We start from the raw sequence: 14,400 nt of genomic DNA on the forward strand, positions 1-14,400 counted from the left end.
CAGCGGCTCCGCCTGCCCCGGGGCGGCCCTCGCCGAGAGCTGGCGGCGGCGTCGCGGCCTCTTCCGGTGTCTCTGAGGCGGGGGCAGCTTCTCGGCAGAACGAGGTGAGGGGCGCCCGGGCGGCGGGGAGGTGCGGGCCGGGCCGGGCCGGGGCACAGCGCGCCATTTTGCGGGCGGGAGGGCGTCTGGCTGGGGCCCAGCTGGTTCCTCCTGCGCCGGCCGGGACGGTCCCTTTCTCGTCTCCCCCGGGCCTAGCAGTGCGCCGCGTCTGCTCCCTGCCCGCCCCGGGCTGGCGGGCGTGTGGGGGCAGCTGCACAGCGGCGGGGCTCGTCCCGGGGCTGCTTGTCCCCGCCTGGGTCTCGTGTCGGAAGAGGCGTCTACAGGTGGCCGGTCATTGCAGCGAGCCCCGCTTGTGCTGGGATTGGGGGGAGGCTGGGGGACGGGGTGGGTGCTTGGCGTGGGCCCACGGGCTGCCACTTCCCTAGGGTCTCAGCTTTGTAACAGGCTTTGACTTGGGAAGTGGGTTGTGTCTGTTTCAGGCATGGGATCAAACCGAACACGCCGGGTGTGCTAACTCCGACGGTGGATCAGGACGACCTGTGGAAGCAGCTGTGAAAAACCAGTCAGGAGGCCTGACCGGAAGTCCTCGGCTCCCCTAACTCTGAGAACTGGTGGGATTTCTCCTGGGACCACACCTCTTCTCCTGATATCCTACAGAAGGGCAAGCCCACTGGCCTGGGGCGAGGTGCTGATTTGGATACTTCACAGGTACTTGGACATGGGAGAAGCAGGCTGATTTGATTTCCTTGTCATTCATGCTGCTGGTGTAAACAACTGCCCCGGCCTGTTTTCATTTAGGTCAGATGTTTTGATGCAAGTCAAAACCCCAGCCTAAACCCAGTGTCTGTGTTTTGCTTTACTGCAGTTTGGCTTGCAGAGTTCTTGATCCCATGTTTGGAGCCTTTCATTGCATTAACTCAGTGTCGTGCAATTATTTTGGGCAGAAGGCTGCTTACTGAGTTTTGGTAAGCCATCAAGGGCCATATGACAGGCAGCCCAGGGCAGATAAATTTTAATTTTCTAAATTTTTTTAGGGGCCCCATGGGCCGGATAGAATGGCCTGGCAGGCTGCATCCAGCCCCCGGGCCACATTTTGGGCACCCCTGGATTAACTACATCCAAGATCACTGGCAGAATAAAGCTTTGGGCCTAATGCGTCTCTAAGGAAGATGTTTCAAATGACAGATTTAGAATCAAACGTAAATATACGTTAAATTGCAGAAAATCTTCCTAAGTGGTAGAAAGATGTTGTAGCCATGAGGATCCAGAAAATATGTGTTCTGTAGGAGTGTTTTGTGGATCATATTTTTTATTGGACTAGCTTCATAGTTTAGAGAGATTTAGTCAAACTTTTGGGCACCATATCTAAATCTCTCTGACTATGCCTTTGATCCCATAAAAGATACCACCTTCAGAAATCCAGACTGTAAGAGCAATGGCACAGATTGGCTAGGAAAGTTGTAGAATCTCCTTCTTTGAGGTTATCTTCACAGATGGGCTAGGAAGCCTCCTGGGATGACTTGCTAGTAGTGCACCTTGCATTGGTGGTAGGGGTTGGATTACGGAAGTCTTTTCCAACCCTATAATTCTCTATGGCATGGAGATAGATATTGCATGACACGGGCTTTATTCTGGCACTTGTCATTTTGCAATGGTATTACTAAGTTGTAAACAATATTACAGTAATAATATTACTAAGCTGTAAGCAATATTTTCTTTCAGTTGTTTGTGTAATATGATTATTTGAGACCACTTTCAAAATGTTGTCAGGAACACCTTATAAAAAGAGAAGCATATATATTTGAGCACAGAGGAAACCCAGGTCCACTGTGGTGCCAAGGATGCCCCCAGAAATGAGGCAAGGAGGAGACATCCTAGAATTGACACATGCATGTTGAGAGTAAGATAGTAGAGCTTATTTCTTTGGTGGCAAGAGTGAGTATCCTGTCCTTATGCTAAGGATAGAGAGACCATATTTTCCAAGTCTCAAAATAAGACACTTGGCTCCCCAGTATGCTCACTTATCCCCAAGCTCCAGTTTCAGTTCAAAATGATGGAGAGTATGTGCTTGTGTGTGTGGCTTCTGAAAACGAGACAAAAGCATTCAAAATGACCAAACTGACATGTGGGACTGAAGTTTAAAATCAGACTGCCTGTACTGAAACAGAACATGTGGTCACCTTAGCTATATACATACTTCCAGGTGTCTAAATGGTATGGAGGCAGGTTTTTGGCATTGAAAATGCTAAGCATGATCCCATCCCAGAGGAAAGGTGGGGGGTTGCGCTCTATGTCAAAGAGCACCTCACATCATCAAGGATTAGCTTCAGGTTAGAGGAGGGTCAGGCAGAGACACTATGGGTCAAACTGCAAGGGGGGCATGGTGAAAGGGACCTTATGGTGGGTGTCTACTACAGACCACCCAACCAGGGGGAAGAGCTAGACCAGGACTTCTCTAGTCAGCTTATGGAGGTGGTTAGGTCAAGGGATGTTATTGTCATGGGTGACCTAAGCTACCCAGACATTTGCTGGGAGGAGCAGACAGCCAGGTCTGACCGCTCGCGTAGGTTCCTGGCTGTATTACAAGACCATCACCTTATCCAGGAAGTGCACAGCCCCACTAGGGGTAACACCTTGCTGGACCTGGTCCTGGCCACGGGGGATGACCTGGTGAGGGGACTGCAGGTCCTTGACCACCTGGGCAATAGCGATCATCACCTGCTGGATTTCACTATCCAACGCAGGGCATCTAGGGCTCACACCAAGGCTAAAGCCTTTGACTTCAGAAGGGCCAACTTCAGTGAGCTTAGGAGACTAGTGGGGGAGGTACTAAGGGCCCAGAAGGTAGAGGAGATGGGAGCCCATGAGGGATGGTTGTACCTTAAGGGGGTGATCCTCCAGGCCCAAAGGATAACAGTCCCTGAGAGAAGCAAAGTGGGTAAGAGTGCTCAAAGACCCCCTTGGCTCAGCAAGGGCATTCAGCAATGCCTGAGGACTAAAAGGGAGGCGTACAACCAGTGGAAGGGAGGAGCTATCACCAAGGAGGAGTACTCCTCCTCGGCCCGGGAGTGTAGGAGGGCTATTAGGAAGGCCAAGTCAGAGATGGAACTCAGGCTAGCGTCCAGGATTAAGGACAACAAAAAGTCCTTTTTCAAGTACATTGGAAGTAAGAAGAGGTCACCAGGCAATGTAGGACCCCTGCAAGACACAAACGGTAATCTGGTGGCCACGCCAGACAAGAAAGCTGATATTTTTAACAGTTTCTTTGCCTCTGTTTTCCTGAACAGGGATCGGGATATCCCACCTACCAGAGGTAGAGACAATCTTGGGGATAGCTCTATCAAGCCTTTAGTCAGTGCAGGTGTAGTTTGGGATTTCTGGGAGGGCTAGACATTTTAAAACCTGCAGGTCCAGATGCCCTCCACCCAAGGGTGTTGAGGGAGCTGGCAGGGTTCATCGCGGAGCCTTTGGCCCGGCTGTATGAGCATTCGTGGTCATCTGGCCAGGTGCCGGGGGATTGGAAACTGGCTAATGTGGTCCCTATTTTTAAGAAGGGGAAGAAGGAGGACCCAAGTAATTATAGGCCTGTAAGCTTCACCTTGGTGCTCAGGAAGATCTTGGAGAGGATCATCAAGGAGCATAACTGTGGGGGGCCTGCAGGGGAGATCATGCTCAGGGGCAATCAGCATGGGTTCACCAAAGGCAGGTCCTGCTAGACCAACCTGATTGCCTTTTATGACCAAGTAACTAAATCCTTGGATGATGGTGTCGCTGTGGACATAGTCTTTCTAGACTTTAAGAAGGCCTTTGACACTGTCTCTCACCCCATCCTCATCAACAAATTAAGTGACTGCGGCATTGATGCCTGCACAGTTGGATGGGTAAAAAATTGGCTGATGGGACGCACCCAGAGAGTAGTGGTGGACGGGTTGTACTCAACCTAGCGAGATGTGAGCAGTGGGGTACCCCAGGGCTTGGTCCTCGGGCCCACACTGTTTAACATCTTCATCAGCGACTTGGACGAGGGGGTGGAAAGCACGCTGTCCAAATTTGCTGATGGCACTAAGATGTGGGGCGAGGTGGACACACTTGAAGGGAGAGAGAGGCTGCAACTAGATTTAGACAGACTACAGAAGTGGGCAGACGAGAATAGGATGGGGTTCAAGGTAGAAAAATGCAGGGTGCTGCACCTTGGGAGAAGGAATCCACAGCATACATGCAGGCTGGGGAGTTCCCTTCTTGAAAGCACAGAGGCGGAAAGGGATCTCGGAGTCATTATTGACTCCGAGATGAACATAAGCCGCCAATGCCGGACCGCAGCCAGCAAGGCCAGCCATACCTTGTCGTGCATCCAAAGGTGCATCTCAAGCTGTTCCAGAGAGGTGATCCTCCCCCTCTATGCGACTTTGGTCAGGCCGCAGTTGGAGTACTGTGTCCAGTACTGGGCACCGCACTTCAAAAGGGATGTGGCCAGCCTGGAGAGGGTTCAGAGGAGGGCCACCCGCTTGGTGAGAGGGCAGCAGGACAGGCCCTACGAGGAGAGACTGAAGGACCTGAACCTGTTCAGCCTCAGTGAGAAGAGGCTGAGGGGGGACCTGGTGGCTGCCTACCAGCTCATCAAGGGGGATCAGCAGCAAATAGGCAGAGCTCTTTTCTCCCCAGCACCACCTGGGGTGACGAGGAACAATGGTCATAAGCTGATGGAGAATAGGTTTAGGTTGGAGAATAGAAGGCAATATTTTACAGTTAAGGGGGCCAAAATCTGGACCAACTTCCCAGGGAAGTGGTCCTTGCCCCAATCTTGGGCATATTCAAGAGGAGGTTGGACGATCACCTATCTGGGGTCTTGTGAACCCAGCATTCATTCCTGCCTATGGCAGGGGGTCAGGCTAGATGATCTGTTCAGGTCCCTCCTGACCCTAGCTACTATGAAACATTCCCATTTTACCCTGCTCAACAGCCCCCAAACCAGTAAGGAACCAGATTCATCATGCACCTCCCTTTTTGCCTGAAAAGACTTCTAGGCAACTAGACGTGGGTCTTGCTTGGAGGCATGAATGAAATTTTATATAGACCCCTAGCTTTATAAAGATCCTTATATACCATTACAATATTTATCCAAATCTAAGATGATCTTGAATTTAAAATGACCTCCCAATAATTAAATGTCACGCATGGAAAATTTTAACTTGTCTTTTTTATTATAAAAAGTCTTACTGACAAAAACTTAAGTCATAAATTCAACAGAAAAATACTTTAATCTAATCTATATTATTTTCTGTCCAGAAAATTTGGTAAGTCCTTCTTTCTTAGAACCCACAACTTAAAACTGGTTGCTTTCACCTGCATCCTCGCTCTCTGTCCAGTGCTCTCATCTTCTACCTCATTCCTTTCAATATTTTTGCATTTGTAGTATTCTTGTTTTTTCTACATGATCTGTCATGATGGCAATACTGGGAGTTTCCCTGCCACTGTTTGCTTCACAGAATTTAGGTTCCTATCTTTTTAAAGGCAAAAGATATACATTTAACAGCTCTGCTTTAGTGTTTGTGGTAACATATTAGATTATTCTGACTTTTTTAAATGTGCAGTAGGATTTTCTTGTATTTTTCTGACATAGCAAATATTTTGGCTTAGAATTTTCATTTTTAAAAACTAGGGGTGCACCAATAGAGATTTTGGGGGCCAATACCCATAGCCGATTTTTAAGGAGGCAGTCAATACTGATCCGATTTACAATACAGCTGCATCCAGCTGGTAAGTCTGTAGTGGAAGGGCAGAGGGGAGGGAAGGGGTGTGGGGGGCAGATCAACGGCCCCCCCCTGTGGTGAGGAAGGGAGTGGGGCTGGGACAGGCAGGCACTGCCCAGGTGGGGTGAGGCGCAGGACGGAGCTGTGGCTCGTCCGGGGGAGGGTGCGGGGGGATGTGCCCCCCAGATCTGCACAGGGCGGGCTGCAGCTGCAGGCTGGGGCCAGGGCGGCACTGGGCTCTTCCCGGCAGGGGCTGGGCCGGGCTGTGCCCTGGGTGGGTGGTGCTGGTAGGGAGGACTTGAGGGGTGGGCTATGGCAAAATTTGCGGTGGCTGCAGACCTTCCTCTCCGTAGCCTCCTCCCAGCGCCGCCACTACCCACCCCAAGCACAACCTGGCCCAGCTCCCACCAGGAAGAGCCCTGCGCAGCCCCAGCCTGCAGCTACAGCCCACCCTGCCCCGCCCTGCACAGATCTGGAGGCACGTGCTCTCCTGGGGTGCACACAGCAGCAGAAGGTGCCCTGCCCCCTGCTGAGGAGCTGCAGCTCCACCCTGCCCTGCACTGGCTGGGCAGTGCCTGCCCCAGCTCCAGCCCCACTCCCTCCCTCCCTCACTGCAGGGGGCATTGATCTGCCCATGTCCCTTCCCTCCCCCCTCCACTCTCCACTTTCACCACAACAGATTTACCAGCTGCACGCAGTTCTCCACGCTGCTGGCTGTGCTTCTTGCCACCTATGTGCTGTGCTGCGCTGCAGCTGCGCGCATGCACAGGTGTTTATTGGTCACATCAGGCCGATTTCCAATATAGTCAGTTTTCTATCAGTACTGATCCAATATCAGACCTATGTATGTACTAAAAACTGCACGAACAGGAAAACTGAGGAGAATTTTAAGGATTGTGACCTCATGTCCCCTGCAGTTGCTGTATCAATATTCAGTGATTCTTATTCAGCCACACTGTAAGGAGACTTGCAAACACTTTTGCCTAAGTTAGGGCTGTAAAACATATGACCTGTGGAGCCATATGTTCTGGCTCAAGGTTTTTGAATCAGTCTGGTGCGTGGGTAGATCTGATACTGTGGGTGCTGTACGCAACTCAAGGCACTTGTCTCACACAGTGCCCCAATGCGACCGGATCTATGTGCTGGCTCTGGGGCTAGTGCTACATTTAACACATGGGCTGGACCTGGTGCTGCATACAGGGCACGCACTGCATGCTGCGCTCTGCTAGACTGGCCTTGTGCTTTGGCTACAGTATGCATGGATGGCCTAACTGATCTGGACTGGCCCCAGAGCCAGTATGCAGGACTGATCTGATGGGGAGTTGCATGCAGTGCATAGGGGGTGCACCCCCTGAGATTGGCCATGCACCCCCTGGAATCACCAGCCATGAAACCGGAAGTGCATTTCCAGTTTCACCAGTGGTGAGTTCCGGGCTCAGAGATCAGCCTCTGGGGGACGCCCCCCATCAGCAATCTGGTGCTGCACCGAGACTTGGGGTCGCCCATGATGAAGTGCATACTCCATGCTGGACCCCTGGGCTGCATGCAGTGCCCACGGCACCAAGTCCAGCCCTTGTGCCTCCTGTAGTGCATGCTTCAGAGTAGGGCTGGTGCACATTGCATATGGCATGGGGGACTGGCATGGGAAGCATGCCGTATGCGGCACCCCACCAGACTTGCTCTGCATGCTGGCTCTGGGACCGGTCCACATCTGGCCTACAGACAGGCCTGATGGGGCCAGATGAATTTGAAACCCATGGTCTAAGTTGATGTGCAGCCATGGAACCTTTGAGAAACAGTAAATGACAGGCCAAGCAATGTATTACCGAGAGTTCATGAGGTGTCCATTCCCCTTTGCAACAATTTCATAATTCAAATTAGCTATAAAAGAAGGATGGTGATTGGTCTTATTAGGTCTGCTGTCAGAGTAGCCTAGTTTAAGTCCTCTATCTAAACTGTTAACTTCACTGATTGAATCGTAATTAATGACAGATACAACTTTGAATTAGCTTAGCTTAATTTATATTTGAAAAAATAGTGAATACAGTAGGTTTCAGTTAATTTATACTATATGGTAAATTTGAAAGGTCCTTTTTCTTTGTCCTGAAAACTCTTTAAAGAACTGATGGAAGTGCATAATTTCTTAACAGAAACAGTTTAATGAGTTTTGACTTAGACCAATGGAATTGCTTAAGAACTGCCAGAAAATTCATTCTGTACTCAAAGAGGAGGTACTTTAATTTTGGATACAATGCATGGTCTTTTAAATTCAGAGCAAACAAGTTGAAAACATGCTTTCATGTGCAAGCTGAAACTTGGCCTTAACTATGGAGATGTGACTGACTGTTAATGTTAAGTATTAAGGCCTTCTATAATGTGATGTAGTCCAGTAAACTGTAACACGCAAAAATGTTATTGTTATCATGTCAGACTTGAAACATTTTGGATTCTAAGGAATAGATTAATATTAAAAATAAATTTAAATTAAGTGAAAAGTTTTGAAGGAATTTGTTGCATGCTTATTTGAGGAAGCATAACGTTTGGGTGGCTGAAAAGGAACATGTAAAAGGTTGTCTGGTCTATCCTACTTCAAAATGTAGAGGGCTGCTTTAGCAGTAGCTACACAATTGATTAACAAAAATGAGTTGTTTGGAGGTTGTGAAATAGGAAAATGTTGGAAATGTTGAATTACCATATGGGGAAAAAATCCTCTAAAGCTGACATCTCTTTGTGTAATTTCTTAGTTTGTTTTTGTTTGGGGCGGGGGGGGGGGGGGGGGGGGGGGGGGACATTTTTCTATACTAGTTTCATCATGAAAAGAAAATTACTTGTAACCCAACATTCATAAGACAGAGGATGACGATTGAAATATGTCACTCATCTGGAATTATTTTCACCTCTGGAAACCTCTGTTTTCCCAGTTTGAAACTGTACCTTTAGCTTCCTTGCTGGCCTGGGGAAAAGATGACAGTCCATTAGATTTTTCTGTCTCCCTTGCTGGAGGCAAGGGGAAATTCTTGTATCTTATCCCTGCAGTCCAGGGACAGCAGCCACTTTTTCAAATGAGCCAGTTGAAATCTGGTGTAAACATCCTGTATTCAGCTTTTAAGCTATTTTTAACAACTCTCTTCCCATGTTCTGACATGCTGTCATTAGGCATAATGCATTATTATTTGAATGTTAACTGTATGCTTAACATAGTACAAAAAGAACAAATAATCTATCCACAAAAAAGTTTTAGTCCTAGGCCTAATCTCTCCTGGAAGAGATTTGCTTGTTTAATACCACCAATGTAGCAAAACCAGCAAAAGTCTCCACATGAAGTTGTAATGGTATATACTCTGTACACTTATTGATACATACTCTTTCATATTGAAGTGTGTATGTCAGTGCTGGTCCTTTCAGTTGCATGTCTTTTAGTATAGGCCTGCAGTAGGCAAACTTTTCAGCACTAGGTTTTCTTTAAAAAAAAAAAAAAAAAAAGAGAGAGAGCACAGCAAATACTAATATTTAAATAAACTATGTTTATACAGTACTAAAACTACACGAATAAAAGGACCTTTGAGGCTTTAAAAAAATCTCTGCATTAGTTTTTTTGTGTGTCTTGTGCATATTCAGTACAATGGAATTTTTTCATTAATTAGTGAGATTTTCTATTGTTGCATATACTTCTATATGCCTACTTTTAAAGGAACAGAAAAAAGCCCCAGATACAGTTTAAATGCAGATACTGAGAACAGAGTTGAAGCTGGTTGGTCGATGGCATGCTTAGTTTGGTAAGATGGGGGAATGAGTCATATTTTGCAAGGAGGTACAACTGGAAACTGCCAACATGAATTTGCTTTGTGCTTTTTTTCAGTGTATTTATCTTACAACTTTAAGGTGCTTAGAAAATTTGGGCTGTGATTTAGAAAGCACATAATCACAAGTTTCAGTCAAGGAATATGTTCAAATCTCCTTATCTCCAAAAAGGATGTGACTTTTTAATCGGGTATCTATAGGGGGTCTACCTACATCACAACTGAAGAGTCCAAAATTAGCGGCTGTATTGTAATGATGGCTGCCATTTTTGTGGCCTTTTTGTGGCAGGGTCTGCCGTCACCGCTGATTGGCTGCTACTATTGACTGAAGGACTGAAACTGCGGCACAGTTGCCCTGATAAGCCTGTGGAATCCATTAATGGATGCATTATTAAGTAATATAAGCCAGGGATAGGCAAACCCTGGCACAGTTGCCAGTATGGCACATGAAGGCTTTTTGCTTGGCACGCGCGCCTCAGAGTGGACAGCAAGGAAGGGGTCAGGACTGTGCTGCCACAACAAGAGTAGGGCCCCTCACAGCTCCCCTTCCGTTTGCCCCGGCATGCCAATGTCTTGGCAAGTTTGCAGGTGTTTTTTGGCATGTTACTGACCCTGATCTGTTCAATTAAGACTCTAAACTCAACTATATTATGAAATTAAACCTATATATACCATGAATTGTAATTAATACCATCACCATAATTTATTGTCAAAGTTGTAAAAAGGAGTTTAGCAGTACTCAGTTCTAACCATGAGAGAGGCAGTTCATGTTAGCTGTTAAACCAAGGGTGGGCAATTATTTCAGTTAGAGGGGTGCTTAATGAGTTTTGAGGAGCTGTTGAGGTCTGCAAGGGTAGCCCTGCCCCTTGACAGGTGCCCCATCTTGGGACCAGAAGTCCCATCCCTAACCCGGTCGGTGCAGCTGTGTGCTGGCTGGGCCGTTCTGCCCATGAGAGTGGGAGTGACGCACTTGGGCTGGGCAGGATACAATTAGTTTTTGAGTCCTTGCAAGCTGGATCCAGCCTGTGAGCTGTATTTTGCCCACCCCTGTGTTAAATGCTAGCAGGCAGCATCCACTGACAGTTGCCACTGACATCCTCTGTCTCTGTAGGGTGAACGCTTGTCCCTACACTGAGATTACATGCTCAATACCACTGAGTTGGTTGGAATGCTAAGGTGGCATTTTGTCAGGGTGTACAGATGTGGAAACAGATCAGAAACAGACTCCCGAAACACAGTCACAGGCATCTGACACTCTTTGACAGAGTTCATTTAAGCAGCTTGTTCCTTGTCATGCTCTTTCTGCTGTCCAGGGATTGATTTCAGTAGCTGAGGGTCAAGACTCAGCAAAGGCACCTGATTTGGAGTAAAAAATATGAACAGCACTAAGGAAGGAAGCAGACAGTTGTTTGAATCATGGTGGTAGTAGTGATGGGTTGTACGTGTAATACTAGTTCAACTTCACAGCTGTTGCTTGGAATACGTCCCTTCTCTGCTGGTTTTCATGATGACAGCTTGACAGTTCTTGTGATGCTATGTCTTCAGCCCAACTTATCAAATCCATCAGCTGTGTGTATGGTGGATCACAGCCTGCTGGCCTTCAAACCACGTTAGAAGCTCTGTGATCCAAGTGGCATTTTCTGTCACAAACTTCATTTGATTTCGAATGCCTCCCTGTTCTAGGAGATTGCAAGCTTAAACTATGCTGTGTGCACCAGGTGTGATTTCCAGCTCCTTGGACACAAATTGCTGATAATACTGCATGTTCTTGGTGTGGTAACAGATTTGTGTTGACCCACAAATTCTGCCTCGTAAGCACAGGTTCTGGTGGGAGCAACACAGTTGCTTGTGGGTACCCACTTTGACTGGTGTGAGACTCCCTGTACCGGAGCTTACAGCCTGAACAGTGCTTGAATGTTTTTTTGGATGAAACCAGGCTATCTACATCAGGAAACTGCATACACCAGATGTCACTTATTCAAGACAGAATTTGCACATTGCAGGTAGGGGTGCACTGATAGAGATTTTTGGGGCCGATCCAGATAGCCAATTTTTAAGGAGACATATCGGCTGATACGGATCTGATTTCCAATACAGCAGCATGCAGCTGGTAAGTCTGTTGTGGTGGAGGGGGGGAGAAGGGAGGGGAGAGGAGGGGGGTGGGAGGCAGATCAATGCCCCTTGTGGTGAGGGAGGGAGTGGGACTGGGGCAGGCGCTGCCCAGCTGGGGCAGGACAGGGCGTGGGACAGAGCCACAACTCATTGGGGGGGCGGGGGGCAGCTCTCGCTGCTGCGCGCATCCCGGGAAGGCACGGGGGGGGGGGGGGGGCAGGGGGGTGTATGCAATGGATTTGCGCGGGGTCAGGGCAGGGCAGGTTGCAGCTGTAGGTTGGGGCTGGCACCGGGGTGGTGTTGGGCAAGCAGTGGCAGCTCTGGGAGTGGGCTATGGGGGAGGGCTGCAGCCACCCAAAAAAATTGCTGTAGTCGCCCCATAGCACCCTCCCAGCACCACTGCCGCCCACCCTGTGCAGATCTGGGGACACCCCCCTCCAAACGCCCTCCGGTGGGAGCAGCGGCAGGAGCTGTCCAATGAGTGGACGAGCCATTGAATGAGCTGCACAAAGTGGCAGGAACCACGCCTTCTGGACAAGCCCATTCCCCTTCCCCCCGGCTAGGTAGCGCCTGCCCCAGCCCCGCACCTTCCTCACTGGGGGCCTTGGTCTGTCCCCCACCACACCCCTCCCCTTCCACCACAACTGACTTACAGCTGCATGCAGCTCTCCACGCTGCCGTCTGTGCTCGCCGCCTACGTGCTGCACTGGCCGTTTATCGGTCAAATCATTAGCCACATCAGGCTGATTTCTGATATAGACAATTTTCTTTATATCGGTGCTGATCCAATATCGGACTGATGTGACGGTGCACCTTGTAAGTTAAGGTGACGTGAACTGCATTGGGCATCATTCCACAGAGCACATCAGAAAGCTTGCACATATACATGGCATTGTTGGACAGAAATGCTGAGTTCTTGTTAAATTCTAAACCGTAGTTGACACTGGCCTTCACTACAGCCTGAGGCATAGTAGAAAAATTGACAGACGTGAGGTGGACCAGCTCTGTTTGAAAAACAGGCAAGTCCTGGTCTGTTCAGCTCCCAGGTACAAATAAAATGTGGAAGACATAATTATCTTGAAGGTCAGTGGCTTCATTGGCCACAACAGAGATGGATTCATACATTGCCAATGCAGACTTTGTGGATGTGCAAAGTAATCATCACTGCATGGAGATGGGGTTGGTGAAGCTTGTTCACATATGGGAAACATCCAGCATTTGGCACATTTTTGGTTAGGTAGTCCCTTAACTTAGGACAATCCATTTTCTCCAGTGGGATGTTTGCCACTGCAAAAACCTCCACAGAGGAAAGTGTTGCTGCTCACCTTGCCAGACTGTTTTCCATGATCCTTTTAAGAAGTGAGGACATGATTGCTTGTTTCTATTTCTGACCCTCAGCCTCTGCAGCAGCATTTTGCTTCATGGGCTCCTTGGAATCTATGAATTGCTCTATTCTGATTTTCCTCAACGCATCCAGAGTCACGTTGCAGGCGGTACAGAACAATTTGCCTCCATCTGCATCCACGGTCACTGCAGGATACTGCCTCATGTCATCCAGAGCAGAAATGTATTTTACTTTCTTGGTGGATTTCTCCTCACTTTTCCCTTGCTCAATTTGCTCCTGACCTGGGCATGTGTGTAGATGCTGTGCCTGGGAATAGTTTGCTGTGGAACAGTTTGCTCCACAGTTTATTCATGTACATTAATTGCACGTGTAGACATGCCCAGTTTGTAGGTGAACCTCACCATTCATTTCAGCAGATAAAGTATTCAGATTTTGAATCATTAATTCATGTCAGTTTTTAAGTTTTTCATGTGGGGCATTATGGGAAGGATGAGCACTTCTCTTACTGTTTTGGTTTTTAAAGGTTAGTTTAATTAAAATGTAATCTGATTGAATGAGATTTACATATTTTGCCTAAAACAAAAATCCTTCTTTTTTAGGGTTTTCTAAATGAGAAAAGGTATATTGGGCAACTACTGACTTGAGACTTATTTTTAGAATGTCTGAAGATGATGAAAAAGTTACTCTTCGTCGTCTTGAACCTGCCCTCCAAAAATTCATTAAAGTGGCAGTTCCAACAGATCTGGAAAGGCTGAGAAAGCACCAAATAAATATTGAAAAGGTTAGCTTTTTCAACTCTTTTAATGTAATTCTTATTAATGAAAAACTTTATGCTTTTTAAAATAAACTATTAGAGATACTGTGATTAAAGCTTGTCTGTCTGTTGTTTTGATGGTAGTGTAATTTGGTGAATCTTTTCATCCCCTTGCAAAAAAGTAATACAAGATTTGTTTAGATGTGCATAAAAACACACACAAAGCTGGTATTTTGTGTAAATGTGTACTGATTTCCTGTTGTTAGTAAGACCAAATTCTGACTTTTTTTTTTTTCTTTTGACTTAGTCTTTATTGGGCAAAACTCTACTCTGCTTTAATGAAACATTTGTCCAGGTAAAATATAGATTTGTCTTAGTGGTAGGTTTTTAGCAGTTAAAATGCAAGAGCATATCCTGGTAAATCAACTGTTGCCCCTCTGTCCTGAATAAGTTTTGCACAAATGCTGGTTTTACCTGCCTTTCTGTATATAGATACAGGTTTACAAACTGGGGTGAAAGCAATATAATATTATAAAATTGTGCCTTTAATTGAATAGAAACATGATTTTTTTTTTTTTT

General features: G+C 47.3%; 1 protein-coding gene across 4 annotated transcripts in view; it reads left to right on the plus strand.

Annotated features, from left to right (window-relative positions):
• The first annotated feature begins 15 nt into the window (after positions 1-15).
• Positions 16-14,400, plus strand: part of STX17 (syntaxin 17) — a 74,253-nt gene continuing 59,868 nt past the window's right edge. The window contains exons 1-4 of one of the 4 annotated variants that reach the window (XM_059728553.1): positions 16-104; positions 540-768; positions 11,614-11,720; positions 13,667-13,848. In XM_059728553.1, the coding sequence (XP_059584536.1) occupies positions 13,726-13,848 (123 nt within the window). In that variant the 5' untranslated portion in view covers positions 16-104; positions 540-768; positions 11,614-11,720; positions 13,667-13,725. Of the gene's footprint in view, positions 105-291; positions 384-539; positions 769-11,613; positions 11,721-13,666; positions 13,849-14,400 lie in introns of those variants that run through there. The other 3 variants (XM_006260383.4, XM_006260382.4, XM_019485237.2) reach the window with 3 other exon arrangements.

Source organism: Alligator mississippiensis, chromosome 5 (assembly GCF_030867095.1).
Source record: "Alligator mississippiensis isolate rAllMis1 chromosome 5, rAllMis1, whole genome shotgun sequence".
Classification (NCBI taxonomy): Eukaryota; Metazoa; Chordata; order Crocodylia; family Alligatoridae; genus Alligator; species Alligator mississippiensis.